The sequence below is a fragment of the Pelmatolapia mariae genome, linkage group LG23 (assembly GCF_036321145.2).
Source record: "Pelmatolapia mariae isolate MD_Pm_ZW linkage group LG23, Pm_UMD_F_2, whole genome shotgun sequence".
NCBI lineage: Eukaryota > Metazoa > Chordata > Actinopteri > Cichliformes > Cichlidae > Pelmatolapia > Pelmatolapia mariae.
This window is the reverse complement of record NC_086246.1, coordinates 41,894,870-41,910,504: the sequence shown is the minus strand read 5'-3', so window position 1 is coordinate 41,910,504 and position 15,635 is coordinate 41,894,870. Positions and strand designations below refer to the sequence as shown.

The following is a 15,635-nucleotide window of genomic DNA, read 5'->3' as shown; positions in this document are numbered from 1 at the left end:
TGCAAACACGATACATAAGCTGTGCGTTCAGCACGCTGTGCAGGAGAACTGTCAGGAGAAAAGACTCGTCCCTTACCCTCATCGCCACCACATCCTTCCCTTCATGACCCACACGGGGACAGAGGGCTATTTTTGAGGAGTCCAGGATGGCTGCAGTCAGACTGATTGCAGCCTGAAAGGAGATTGTAAACAAAGGGCATGGTATGGTTCATGCTGATTGAGCTTTAATGGTGAAACATGCTGGAAGAAGCAGTGTGAATCCCCTGCCTTCATGTCATATGAACAAAAGCCTTGGCATTTTGTGTGGTTTTTAAGCTGTTCTCTGGAACCGTTAGATTTACATTATTCAAATCTTCTTTTCCTTCTGTTTTGTGTTAATTTGTATGAAATGAAGAGACTTGCATGTAGCCCAAGGGTGTCGTAGGCAAGTTGCTGATCTTGAAAACAGCTTTTCTTGTATGTGCACTGCCTAAACAACAGTTTGAAGAAAACAGCTTTTACCTCAATTTTTATACTGAAAGTTCTTTTTTAAAGGTATTTTTTTTTAAACTTGTTTCTGTCCTTCTTTGATGTAAAAGTTAGTGTTCCTGCGCATATAGGAACACAAGTGAAACATTAAATGGTCTTTCACCTGCCAGCTCTCGAGTATGCCACTGTATCAGTTGCGAGTGGGCATTTAAATAGGCATTATGCCCCACTTCTCTCTTACCACCTGTCAAGTATGAGGTTATATATGTATTTTTTTTTCATGTGCAAGCTACAGCTATTAGCTGTTACTTTTACATATAAAAATACCCTGAAAGCGTTAGCAAGTCTAAAGAACTTCAAGTATTTGATTATGTAAACAAATTCAGACTATTCGTTGACAGCACCTCATATCTTTTTAGCTGAAGGTTGGCCTCTAGTGGATTTTTCTGGTCCTAGTTGCCCAGTTAACCCTATATGCCATCCCCATAGTTGGTAAAGACTCGCTTAATCCAGGATGAGTTTATTTTGCTTTTTTTGGCTATAATTTTCACTGATTTTCATTTACATCCACCTGTCTCCTGTGTGTATGTGTCGGTAATTCATACTCGTCATACTCCACAACTGCTGCCACACAAGCTGTCTTGTAACCTGAGCATTTTCAGCGATGGCTTTGTTTCCTTTTTTGCCTTCCTCTGTTCCTAAACTAGCACCACCTATCGTTTATGAGACTGCAGCAAGTACATCGTGGCTCAAGCACTAGTACAAATGGTTACGGGGTATGAGGACACCACAGTTCACCCGAGCAGTATCCTGAATCCTTTTTGTTTTTCTTCACGCTGATGTGCTGCTGCAGTTTTAAATCTTACCATATTTGGCTGTTTGGGTTTTTCCATCATTAACCAACACAAAATACCACATTTAAATCATAGCACGCCACTTTTATGAACATCTTACTTTCTTCTTCTTGCTTTTTTTTTTTTTTTTTTTTTTTTTAAATGCTTTTTGGCCCCTTTCACATCTGAAATGAGTCCAGCACCCTTGGCCTTCAGTAAGAATAAATGGGATTGGGGCCACAAAAGGGAGAAAGTTTAGAGAAAGAAAAACATCACGAGATTTATTCTTTAATACCATTTGCTTCCTGGTGTCTGACACCTCTATTTAAGACGTTTTATGTTAATTTTACCCAAACCAAAACTACTAAGTTAAAACTGCCTTCATGGGAAAGATGGCCAGTTAAACTCAGTGCGATTTCTGTTTCTTAGTACAGGCTATAGTGTTTCTACAAGTGGGAATAGTTTCAACTTTCAGTGAAACTGAGGGTGTTTTGTAAGCACTTTTAAACATTGTAACTCTCAGAAAATGTATCAGTGATTCTCTACAGAAAGCATGACCATATCAGGATCAGATCAGGAATCTCTCCAGCCAGCATAAAAATCCACCCTGCCTGAACCTCCGCGTTACAGAAAAATGAAAATAGGCTGCAGTGTGATTAGTGCTATCTGGGGCTCTGAGGATAAAGGCTGTATAAGAAGGAATGGTCTGTAAACCTACACATACTTGTGCAGTTGAGTCATGCAGCCCCCCTCTCTCAGGTTGAGTGCTTGGAGGACTGATAATCAGCTGCAGATTTTGACTTTTGTATGTTAATGTGCCAACCGCCAAGCAAAGTCTTGCAGCTTTTCTTTCCACGCTGACCATCATGCCATCATGCACGTCTCACATCTGAGTTTCTGACCTTCTGAACGCTCACGATTTCTCACGTCAGGGTTCCCATCTGTGTAAGCTGTGCTTCAGTCAGTGTATCTAAAAGAAGTTCACTGTGTTCGCTATACATCCCTTTGTGTTATTCCAGGTGGGTTTTTTTTTTCCCTCTCAAACAAACACAGTACAGTTTGTTTTTTCATCACGCCACCGGCTTGTTCAGCAGCCTTTTGAAGTGTTTTATGGCCTTTGATTCGTCTCTTTAGAAGTCTGCTGGCCTGCTGTTCATTTTGATAAACAGTGGAGTGTGTGTTCTGTCACTGCTACTCTATAAAATCTACTGAGAGTGAATGTCAGCAAGAGACTCGGCTCTGTGACACATTTTTAAAAATGTTGAATTTTATTAAAAAAGCAGAATGTAGCTATGTTGCCATTTTGAAAATGAAAGTGTTTCATGGTGATGAATCACAATGTGAAATTGCGGTTCGATAAGCAATGTTTAAAATACCAATATGAAAAAAGAACTATAATTAAAGTCATCTTTAAGCTTGTTAATCATTTTAAATATGAGTTAAGGAAGGCAGTGTCTTTATAAAAGCTGCAAAGTAAGGACTTGCACAGCTATTTCTGTCACTGCGTGTTATTAGTATGATACCAACATTCAATTTTTAGATGTTAGCATTATCCTCAATGTCAGTGTGTGTTTAAGAACACCTGCTCTTATTTACCTTGGATCAAATGTATCACTCTGAAACCAGACCATGCACAAAAACTCAGCAGTCATAGCATTTAAAGACACAAAGCAATTATCTTATACCAACAGCCTACATTTTAGAATATTTGTTAGACTGAAATACAAAGCATTAAACATTAAAATGAAACTCTTCATAAGCTTGTCAGCTCACTCCTTCTTGCTGTTGTGCCGTGGCTCGCTGTTCATGGCAGGTAAAAATGACCTTCAGGCCAACAGGAAATGGCCCGGTGCTCCAAACACGTAGTTTAATACAGTTTTATAAACCAATCCACACCAATCCATTGATTTGACCCTTAGGAGTAGGCAATATAGCCTCAGAATTCAGTCACAGTATTTCAAGGAAAATGAAGTGCATTTTCCATCCTCCTTTTCCCATGACCTGCTATCATTGATAACGCACTGCCTAATTCAAAGAGTGAATCTACTACTACAACTTGCCAGCAGCAGCCACACCATTATAGTACCAATAGCAGTGAGACGGATGCAGTTACATTAGCCTTTACTCACTGTTCTGCACCGTTTGCTCCTTTGTCATAAGGAGTGCAGCTAACGAGCGCTCCAGCGACATTTGCTTGAGCCAGTTTGTTTACTTTTGGCCACATATCACCCGCTATGGTTATTTTCTCCTCACGTGCCTTGGTATCCCAGTTGTACTCAACGGTGTCTTTTTGCCTCAAGTGGTGAAACAAGTTTGTTGGTTTCACCTTTAACGGGAACAGTTTTATTTTGTGTATGTTTTGCAAAGCAATGTCCTTTGTTGGAGATTGTTGAAGTGCAGTGGTGTGAAAAGCATTTGTCTTCACTTTTAATTGGATGAAATCATCATTTAAAAATTGCATTTTTGAATTACTTGTTTTATCTTTGCCTAATATTAAAAACAGTTTGATCTGAAGCAAAAATTAAAAAGAAATCAAGACATTAACAAATATTTTTCACAACACTGTCGCTCCCTTCTAAGGAACTAAGGAGCTGACATCTGAGACTGACTCGCTGCTCTCACACTCAGACACGTTTGGGTTGTTGCTGTGTACACTACGGAGCATAAACACACAGTATGTCACTGATATCTCAGTGTGACACTTTTATATCATGTAAAAATTTATACTGTTAACATACTGGTATTATACTGGTATGGCAGACAGTGTGATACTGCATAGTTGGCTCGGTAGTTGAATATTAGCCACTGGCGGATGGCGGTAAATGCCACTGTATTTAGAGATTTATGTCTGGGCTCTAAGTGAGTCTGTGTTTGTATTTCAATTATGTATTTGTTTATTTAGCCACTATTGACAAATTAAAACTAACGTTTATGATCATCAAAAGTCATACAATCACAGCATTTTTTTTATTGTTTATTTAATTAACAATCCTAAATAAAATGTGGCTTTATTTAAAATGTCATATCTACATAAAATTTGGGTTTAAAGGTTTGTCTTTTTTTTAATATTTTGAACAGTTTATTAGATAAATAAGAATATAACAGTTTAATTTAAATGAATTCACTGAAATAAAACTCGTGTTTGCAGCCGTTACACAAGCACTACATTTTAAGGTCACACCAGAAGGTTTTTAAAACTACAGTAAATATCAGGGATTTGCTTATCAGTAGTTTCAAAGTGCTGAGAGGCAGTAAGTAACACCAGGCTTAGTTTGTATCAGGATACTTGATCTTTTTGACAACACAGCAGTGGGAGCCTCTAAGATATAAAAAGTCTCTTTTAAACTGTATACTCTGTACAGAGGGAGCTGTTAGCTATTCTGTTATGTAACAATAATCACTGTAAGGGCAAAATCTACCCCATCGGGCAAGCTTTTGTTATATCGATATTCATTTTATTGTTTTTTTTTCTTCTTTTTTTTGATGGAGGAGTTTATTAGTTTTTTTTCCCTTGCATACATAAAACTTTCAAGAGGTCTTGTTCTTCTCTCCAAATAAAAGTTGTAATGGCAACACATTCAAACATTTTTATTTGATTTAGTTTTCTTTTTTTTTTCAACAAAAAAACAAGTCTAGCAGTAACAGAAAAAGTCTACAGACCTGTGTTAAGTAGGCTATTGAAAACTCTTTGTCTTGGCTACATTCAGGATAATTAAATTTGGAACGTTATGTTCATAGATGTAGTCATCCCAAAAACGCTGTTTTAGAGCCAAGAAATTCACTGTTTTGCCTTTTTAATCTGGTAATTTACTTTTAGAAGTAAGTTGTTATCGTGAAATGTCCTTTTATAATGTATTTCTTTCTTACTACTCAGAAGAGTAACTCTTCAGAGTTATGTTATCCAAATGATGTGTACCCTACCTGTACATTATACAATTTTGCTTTCCAGTCATTTTTATACCAAAAGCATTTAACTGACAAAGATCAGTCAGATTATAGTGCCTAAAATATGTTTTAACTGGATAAATCCTTCCAGATGTCAAGGACATCTATACAAACAAGCTGGTAATAAAAAAAACACACAATTATGTAACAGAACAAAAACAAAACAAATTAACCGTAAAGGTGAAAAAAAAAAGAAATTTTAACTACAAAATAAATCTAGTAAATAAACAGAACCCTGACACAATTCTTAAAAATATAAGAAGTTTCATTTGAGCTGACAAAGTCAAGAATATTTCAATGTGAAAAGATTATGAATATCGGATATTTAAAGGCTATTTTATTTATAATTAAAATCATTAAGGCTTTGGTATCAAAGAAAGTTGGTAACAAAGAGGCACTGAAGAAAAATTGAGCTTCTCAATTCATAATATTACGCAGCAGGAAGGTTAGTCATAATTTGAACAAATGAAATGTTCCATCAGAATTGGAAAATTGTTGTAAAGTATATTCTTAAATAGCATACACAAATATATCTGCACGTGATTTTCCATTATCCCTGCCACACCATTGGATCAATTACTATGAAAAATGTGTTTATAATTTTAAAATGATCACAACTGCATTTATAAACATACAACTAGGGTCCTATGACACCACTGGGTTTCTTGAAGGTGAAGTAACTCTGTTTTGTGTCTGCTTTCCAGGTTGAGGAGGGCAGTAAAGCAGCAGCTGTGGGTCTCCAGGTGGGAGACGAGCTTGTCAACATCAACGAGATTCCCCTGACTGGATATAGACAGGAGGCTATCTGCCTCGTAAAGGGATCCCACAAGACCCTCAGTCTGGTGGTGAAAAGGTAGGTAACCTGTCCCTAGTTACAGGATGTTTACATCCCCTTCGCCCGATGGGTCGCTGTGGTAACAACTCCAACCATGGAGATAGAGGATCCTGCTTCTCACAGCTGTTTGAGTGTATGCAGTCCAGCCTTTCAGGGATTTCACTATTTGAGTTCCCAGCAGCTGGATGTTCCTGTTTTACCAGGTTGTTTTAGCCCGTAGTCATTAGGAGTTTGTGGCGTGTGACAGTTGTTCATGACGAAACGGTTCGAAGAAGGAAGCAAGGATATGGATGACATCATTTTTTTTTTCTGTTGGAGCCCACACAGGAAGGTGTGGCAAGCACGCACACACAAGCTGTTAGGCAAATCACCTTATATGGCACTGAGATTTTTTTTTTTTTTTTTTTTATCTTCGCCAGTTGGTGTCACATGCTCCATGATGAGGCTTTTCTTGTTTGTGTTGTTTTCAGATAGCAGCACTTTAACCACATGTCACTGTCTTTTCTCTTTAACCAGTGAATAGATCGTTAAGATACCAGGAAACCACAATCAGTTATTATAGTTGCCAAGAAACAAACTAAGAAAACTAAATATAAAAACCAATTGAAAAATGTTTTGTACTTGAAGAAATAATTAAATAAAGCATAAATGCCTGTAGTTTAGGTTTTGTTGATTTGGCTGAATCTGAACCACCAGCCTCAGGAGGCTTGGTTTTACTGAACTGTTCTGAGCTACTTATTACCAATGAGAAGTGACTACCAGTGAGAGTAAAGGATGCTGTTGACTGGGATATGACAGCATGGTAAGTGCATAAAAGGGTCTCTTAGGCAACTGGACCTGGGACTGTCCTCTCGTGACCAACCATTGCAATACGGTTGTGGGATGAACAAATTGACTGTTCCCATTTGCAGTGTGGCAGATGCCTCAAAAACTAAAATTAGCACTGAAACAAATAAAAACAACACTGAAATAAATCCACTCTCAAAACTAACTGAAACGAACATAAAATTAAAACTGAATGGAAAATAAAAACCAATAAGGCTATAATAACTCAGGCTACAATCACTGTAATTACATCAGTGTGCTGGTTAAAAGCCACTTGTTGTGACTTATGGTTTACTTTTCATATCTGGTGTAAGTGATGACTCATTTGTCAGTCCTGCTTACAGACGGGTTTGTTCTGTGTCAAACAGAACTCTCATTGTGTCCTCTTTGCAGCCTGTATTTCTTTCTGTGTTGTATCATATCATAACGTAACCCCTGAACAAATCCTACCGTACAAGGAAGTCCACTCACCATTTATCTCTCCACAAGGACGAGGCTGTGTGACTTGCTTATTGTGGTCTGTTCTCAATGGACGTGTTTATTGTTGAGTCTGGAAACTAGCAGGTTTTACTGTTTATAGCAACCTGTGTTCATTTCATGACCAAGCAGAAATATGTAAGAACACGTAAAGTGAACGCATGCGTTCACTTTACGCTTCAAAAAAAAAAAAGGCCTGTAAACCACACTTAATCAGCTCATTACTGTAAGTGTGAGTTTCATAAACATTATTTTTGCCAGCTCTAATAAACAGGGCGTGTCATTTCAGGTCATTATCTACCTACAGCCCAGTTTTCCTAATGCCCTCTAAAAACAGCCACCTCTGAAACTACCTTTCCTTTTAGGAAAAAGACATTTGAAGATATTCAGAATGCATTTAAACCTTTCCCCTTTTTTTAAGAAGAAAGACTTATGTGTAGACTCTCATGATGTGATCTGTTTTTAAGGTTAAAAAAAAAAGTAGTTAGGTTCAGCGATGGTATAATTATTTCACATAGGATAATTCAGTGTCTGCATGTAGCCTCCAAAACCAAAATTTCATTTTCAACCTCAGTTTTTCTTTAGAGTGGAAGAATAACTAAAACATCCTGAGAGATGGATGACTAAGACCTGCATGAACATAACCATGTGACTGATTTAAGATGCCGAAAGATCATTACCAATTAGAGCTACTTTTTATAGTGGAGCTGATAAAAATAGCTACTCTCTGATAACTTCTGTATGAATAAAAATTTAATTAATTTGCATCAGATTTGATCAAACTACTCCATAAACCATGTGAGGCTGAAAGTTATTATTATTATTATTATTGTTATTATTATTATTATTAGTTATTTATTTTTATTTACTTATTTTTAGTACTCATGGCTCCGTAAAATGTCAGAGAGAGGAGTCAGCCTGAAAAGGACATATAGAAGCCGCACCAATTAAAAAGAAATTTGGTCTTGAAGGGGAGAGAAGCTAAAATGGCTTTTTTTAGATGGATGTTAAACCGAGGGGCTGCACCAAGTACAAAAACATGGAGCTGAGAGTGAGGATACATGCGCCACCTTTAATGTATGTTATCTGGGGCTTAACATAGAGAAAGCTGCACTGAAATGGCAGCAGGAATGTAGATCTTTCTGACTTGATCAGATAGCAGAAAAGTGAATGAGGGTTAGCTGCTGTGGAGCAATCAGAGGCTGTAAGAAGACAAAAATGCTGAAAGTGGACCTGGGAAACACCACCCGCACTCACCTTCTTCTTTTGAACTTTTATGAGAGTATGAGAAATTACTATACCTCAGTCATACACTACTCAAAAGAATTAAAAGAACACTTAAAAAACTCATCAAAAAAATCATGCTGGATATCGATACTGATATGGGCGGAGTAGAAACGCCCCAGTCAGATGGTGGATTCAAATCCAAGACCTTCTTGGTGTGAGGAAGTTTTCGGACTTAAAATTTAAAAAACTTGTATTTCTCATTAGCTAACTTGGAGTTTTGTTATGCAGTGCAACTCCCTGTAAATTTCCAATTATACCCTGGTATTGCAGGACTGTATGAGACTGCTTGACCTTTCGTTAGCTTAAGGTAAATTAACTGTACCTAACAGCATGAATTTATCTTTTCTGTAATAAATATCTGGAGAGCAGTTAGACTTGTAAACTTCACATAATGTCTGACTGCCATATATATTATTCCTTGTGAAAAAGAGGAGTGAATTTTGGATTTATTATGCGACAGGGGAGCAGGATGCATGAGTAAAGGATCTGGGTATTGTCATTTCAGACGTTTCCTTACAAGGTCAGGTCTTATTGTTCATGTTGCACTTTACAGACTTCCAGTCCCACAGGACTCTCAGCTCTTTCTGCTCGTCTGTGGTGAAGAATTTGCTTTGTTCCGGCTGTCTAGATGGCATCTCCACTCAGTCATTTTCCAAGGCCACAATAACAAGTCTGTGTCTGATTTAGCTCACAACAGAGTGATAGTGGTACATTTACTGAACCTCAAAGCTTCAATTTCAGCCCCGTTTTGTCTATTTTTCATCCAGCTGCAGTCTGATTGTTGTGTAGAAAACTCGTGTTGAGGTTTTAAAATGTTAAAGTGACTCTTTCCTCATCACTAACACGGAGCCCTGATCTGTGTCTGTGTGTGTAACACCTTTGTTGTTATTTTAGGGATAATATTGGATAGTTGAACAGGGACCAGAAAGCTGTCAGGACCTGCTCCAGTTTACAGGTGTGGCCTCTGCACAGACAGCAGGAGGGAGGAGCTTGATGCAGTGAGCCATGTTTTTTTTTTTTTTGGTTTTTTTTGCATGCGGTGACTAATTTGAGATAGCGAGCATAATGTCAAAGGGGAGAGGCTCGTCGCAAGTCACACGAGAATCACAAAGGTGTGGTTACGTGTGGGAAAAGCATCTCGTATTTGCACACGCTTCGACAAAACAAACGTGCTTCAGCGTCAGCGTGCGCCGTGAAGAAATCTCTCGGGTTTTACAGAAGAACACATTTTGGTCTACTTCAAAAACACAATCAGGGTGTGAGCTGAGCTAAAGCTAAATTGCACCTTCCATCCACAATTTGTTTTAAACTTGCCAGCACTAACTACAGCATGCAGTCAAACACTATAATTCTCCCACACACTGCATTTGCATGAGCGCCAACATGTTATTGTTGCTGTTTGCGGAGTCTGAAATACAAAATTAGTCGAGTTTAGTCAAAGTCCTGCATGAAAGTTTCTGATCCTAAGTATTAATTTGTGCTTTTTTTATGGCCCACTGAGTTTAGTTTGTTTTTAATTTTATTTCCCTTGTAACTTATGGTTGTTTTGGCTTCTCTTTGGGTATTATTATTTTTTACTATCTTTTCATTGTTATATACTATGGGCACTAACGCCCACTTGTTGCCAGCCTTACATGGCCACTTGAGGAACTCTACTTTTTCAGTAATTTTTCAGCATCCGGTTTAGTTAACAACACTTGCCAGAGTCTAAATTGAAATTGCTTGTCTTTGGTAACCTATTTTTCATTCAGATAGCAAATTGTTTAAATTAAAAACAGGACAGTGACATGAGACCAGAACGATACGTAATATTGAAATTGTTGTGCTCTAAAAAGGTCGGTAAACAAGGGTGCAAAAGCATTAGCAGGTACAGTTTTACATGGAGTATAAAATAGTTGCATAAAGTATAAAATATAAGCTCAAATGAAGTGCTTATGTATGTCAGTGTGATTTTGCACAAGTTCTTGGTCTTTAGGACTATATAGTAGGGACTGTTAAGAAGTTGTTGTATTGTAATGTTGCCGTTGAAGGTTGTGTCTCTAGAGTAAAGCTCTTGATGAAGAAACTTTCTTTTCTTTTTTTTCCTCCCTGCAGTTCACTTTATTTTGTTTGTTTCTGCAGTTTGGAGCTGTCAGGGTTTCATTCCCTACGAGGCCCCCTACAGTCTGGACTGGCTTCCTTTCAGGCATTTGCTGTACATGCCACTAACTGTGGAGTGAATCATTAAACTGTACATGCGGCTTGTAGTGCGTTGTGGCATTTGGTTTCCTGCTCTTGGTATTATTACAACACTACCACAGTCACAAACCAGCCTCGTTATTTTGTACTGAAAGAGTCGTCTCCAATACTCAGAATGCGTGTCTGTGTCTGATTCAGATAAGTGAAGGCTGCGCAGTGTTTCAGTGAACAATCCAGTTATACCTGGAAAAGCTTACTGGCATCAGTGCAAGCATTCAGCGGGGGGTGCAGAGCTTACGTTTGCTGGGCTTTGTTTTTCTAAATAAGCCCATGCACTATGTTGGGAATGCAGTGTGCTGAATTGTTGTTGTAAGCAGATTTCTTAAAATTGTTTGAGTCTCAAGTGAGGAAATGATAGTTTAGATCAGTGATTCCTGAAGTGTGATCCGTAACCTCTTGATGGACCATGAAGGTACTGCAGCAGAGTTCATGCAGGTCCTTAAAAAGTTTTTGAGTAAAATGAAGAAATTAATGTCTTAAAGTCTAATGTATCTTTGAAAAGTGATGTTACTTGCTTAGCATGCCTAGGAGTATGGCTGTTGGGATGGCATTAAAATTCATAGTACAGGAGATATCAAGATGAAAAACAAATTCTACTAAAGACTAATCAGTTTTATGAGCACTCCAATTCTCCAACTATAACTCTGACTTGTTCCTAAAATGCAAATCTTTCATTAAAGCTTTCTGTATTCCAGTGAATAAAATGTCAAAACTACCATGTGGATTTGACAGAGAGAGGTGAAGTGACATAGTATTAATCAAAGACAATGAAGACAACATGTTATCTTTCCAAAAGGGTAATAAACGTTTCCCAGCAAGTAAATTATAGTCAGGGCTGGATTAGGGGACCCTAAACCCTCCCTTAGTTACGCTGGAATAGGTCTTGGCTTCTAGGTTTCCCGTGATGCACTGAGTGTTTCTTTCACCAAGTGCTTGCTCAGAGTCGGTCAGTCACCTTCAGGTGACTGTGATTTGGCATTGTATGAATAAAACTGAATTGAACTGAGCGACGTTCTTCTATCTTCTACCTTAAAGAACATCTCTCTGAACATGTTGAGTGAGAGGTGCTGAGTCATGTCAGCTCACACCTAAAATCATGCTTGTACTGTACATCTACAATGAAGCCTATGCAAGTGGCTGACACCGTTACCAGCATTTATACCTGTGCAGGCTGCATCAGGTTACAGAGTAAGGTTTCAGAAGGGTTTGTGGTAATGGCATGCCTAACACAGAATCCACCGTCAGCCTGTTCTCATCCCCAGAGTGTCAGTTAGTGCTGTTTGTCAAAACTGCTGGCATGGCTCATACACTGACATGCTAGGTCGTGGGATAAGTGACACTGAGCGGTCATTTCCAACTCATTTGTAAACACGCGGGGTTCCTGTTCCGAAGGGGCATGATTCAACACAAACCATGTCCTTTACACAATAACACATTAGCTATTAGTGCCTAAACATGACACTGTAGTTTTTAGGATACACTGAAGCAGCAAGTGGATGTGGAATAAGAAAACAAACGAAGCAAGTTGAAACCACTTACTTGGGATTGAAGTGATATCATGCATCCCGAGCTGCTGGTTAATGGAGATGTCACTGATTGTTACAGTGGTAACTTCAGGTCTTAAGGTCAGTAACCCTGAGGGGTAAGGTACCTATCTATAATCTGATCTAACCCGACAAACCTTTGTGAAACCAGCCTTGTAATGTAATGTATGGATGTTGTTTTGAGACATAATATGGGAAGGGTCAGCCGTGATGTTTAGATTGTCAGCCTCCGAAAATGAAAAAGGTTTCCAGGTGTTTCTGGTCTCTGGTCAGTGCAGCAGCCGGTGACTTGACAGCTGGTATGCCACTCAGCCCAGGAATGTGCTGGTCATTACGTGCTGCCCACGGTTCACCTCTCTCACCCGAAACATGACTGGCTTGATTGTAGGATTTGCTGAAGAAGGTCTTTGTGAGTGCCTTTTTAGAGACCAAATACAGCCCAACAGTTTACCTGAAAAGTGCAGGTTTGGCACTCGCAACCTCACCTTTTGTTATTGTTGTTTTTAATGCTCCATCTTTTCAGGTCACTAACATGTGCTTTCTTGTTACATTTAGGTTTTTAATCGTAGATATTGCAACAAATGTTAATGATATCAGCTGCGTTTGTTAAACCTGTGAAGAACATAATCCCACAGCTGAGCCTCACAATGCAGACCTTGTTCAGATGGATTGTACGCTTGATTGCTTCCCTCACAATAGATGACTGTGAATTTTATTGCCTTCCTATCAGCTTTAGGGTGCAACCTTTCTTCACTAATCTTCTTGCCTGTCACCAGACCTCTTGCTGGTGGTGCCAGAGCACATTTTTAGTCGGGGAAAAAAACACTCAGGAATTTGTGCTTGCTCTCCATCGCACAAAGTTAAATATTCTTGTAAGAAATTTTTGATTTTTTTTTTTTGATTTTTTTTTTAGAGGTGGCATGACAGGTCATTGAAAGTGAAATTGAAATGAAGGAAAATAAGGGTTTAAATGTCTTATAGTTTCCATTAATTTGGGGGGAAAAAAAAGATTTTTGTTAATTTCCCACCTATTTATTTAAGATGTGTGACATTACCTCACACACTGCGGGCAATAACCTAATAGAACAATTGACACATCTGCCACTTCTCTACTTCTCAGCATCAGTAGAGTCTAGCGCAGAGGTGGGCAACCTTTTTTCCTCATAGGGCCAGACTGACTTAGATACAAGAAGCAAAATGCCAAAGATTGACAAGGCAAACAAAAACGAGACACACACAGCGGTGAAGAGTGTCTACAAATTTCTTCATTTAATTTTATGTGACCCGTGTTACTTTGCTGTAATTTTGATACCATCACAGAAAAGATCTGTATCAACAAATAAAGAAAACCTCTATTTATGAGCACATGGTACTACAAATACAGCGTATCTAACACAGAGAAATTAGTGAATTACTTTCCACCAAGATTTTTCATGGGATTAATTTTTTTATCTGTCTGAGACAATCATATGGTTTAAAAATTGAGCACTATCTTACTTTGAAACTTAAGTTGCTGTTTTCCTGCTTTCCTGTGATAGTGATGATCCCCATAGTCCACCACCCCCATAGTCAGACAGACTTGAAGTCCACCATGATGGTAGTTTTTGTTCCGTTCTGGAGAGCCTCTGTGAGCTGGAGGGTCACTCTAACCAGAGCCTGCTGCAGGTGGAGATGCCTCCCCAGAAAAAAGGCAAACGTTCTGGCTCTTATTGCTTTATGTTTTGGGTGGCTGACATAGTTTCATTTGCCTTTTAGGTTGTTAGTGTTAGATAAAGATGGTTTGCAGGCCATTTTCAGCCCTTGGGCCATATTTTTGCTCTTGTGTGATGTAGTTAATTAGGAGCATGCACTGGTAACCTGGATGTTTTCTGATAATTAATGTCAGAAAGGTTTCATTTTAAAGGGCAATATCAACCTGTCAGTGACTTTTCAAAAGAAATTACAACGTAAGGTTTCCTTTTTTTGGTTTTCTCTGCATTTTGATACCAGGCTCATCTTCAGAAATAATTTTTTTATTTACTTTAACACCAGTTATAAGGCTGCACTTAGACTAAGAAGCACAATTTAATGCAAACTCTGTTAAAAGGTCTGTTGTTGTTGCTGATGTTCCTTCCTTAGCCGTGCTCAATACTGGAGGCTTTCGGGAAACTGGGTGCCCTCGCACCCTAGAGATCAACCTGTTGCCATAGTAATGGTATAAATGCATGTCTGCCTCACAACAGGGGAGATGGGAAGGGAAGAGAAAAGTCCGGCATTTCATCCCATCATTAGCATATTAGCCCTTTGGAGCCAATGAGACGGGGCAAGGTACGGGGAAGAGGGGCTGGCTGTGACAATAGCCCTCCTCCTCCATTTCTGCCCACTCCCGCACCCCCTCTCAGGGGAAAAACCCAAGTAATCCTGAAGGAAATCTCCTCTCTGCTCAGCCTAAATCTATCAGAGAGGACTTAGTTTTAGTAATGGCTATTCTGTGTTGAATATTACACGTGAGCTATCCCTGGCCTGTGAGTTTGGGGGTATGGATGATACCCAGCGGCCTGCGTGCCTCTTTATTTCAGCCCGTCTTTGAAGTGGCATTGGAATGTGGTGCCTGACCAGCACATGGACGCAACTGGTCCTTCAAACTGATTTCCAGCCTGATATTATAGGAGTAGCTTTAAAAAAGCAGATTTCCTTCTTTGTGTCATTTCTGAATTCCTTCGTGCAGATCTTTGGTGAGTGCTAATGAACTTTATTTAATGATTTATTCGCTTCTTAAATTCAAACCTTTGATTTCAATGTTTGGAGGCTTTTTTGTCCTGTCACACATCTGGGGCCTCTGCTTGTTTTTCTGACCCTAATACTCTGTTATTGTTGTGATTGCTTCTGTCTTATCACTCAGTAAGAGGTCATCCATTATTTTAGGTTAAGCCATGATCAGCAAGACTTAACATTTCAAAACCAGATGCATATTAATCTTTGACTGAAAGGATTTTAGCTTCCAAAAAATCTGTGAATAAAGTATTATTAATTAACTGACCATTAGTTTTTAAGCTTTTTGTTTTTTTTGCTGGTTCGTGTCATTTGAAACTGAATCTAAACTGGTCAGTCAGTAAAAATCTATCCCCCCCCCCCCCCCCCCCCCCCCCCCCCCCCGTTCATGCCATCTGATTCACTTTCCAAGCATATCTGTGCTGGTCCAGC

The 15,635-nt window shown here is 38.8% G+C and overlaps 1 protein-coding gene across 5 annotated transcripts in view; it reads left to right on the top strand.

The window, feature by feature from the left end:
• The window catches only part of shroom2a (shroom family member 2a), a 46,673-nt gene that overhangs the window by 10,193 nt on the left and 20,845 nt on the right, over positions 1–15,635 (top strand). For 2 of the 5 annotated variants that reach the window (XM_063466316.1, XM_063466317.1), the window contains exon 3: positions 5,951–6,099. In XM_063466316.1, the coding sequence (XP_063322386.1) occupies positions 5,951–6,099 (149 nt within the window). Of the gene's footprint in view, positions 1–5,950; positions 6,100–14,908; positions 15,167–15,635 lie in introns of those variants that run through there. The other 3 variants (XM_063466319.1, XM_063466318.1, XM_065469721.1) reach the window with 2 other exon arrangements.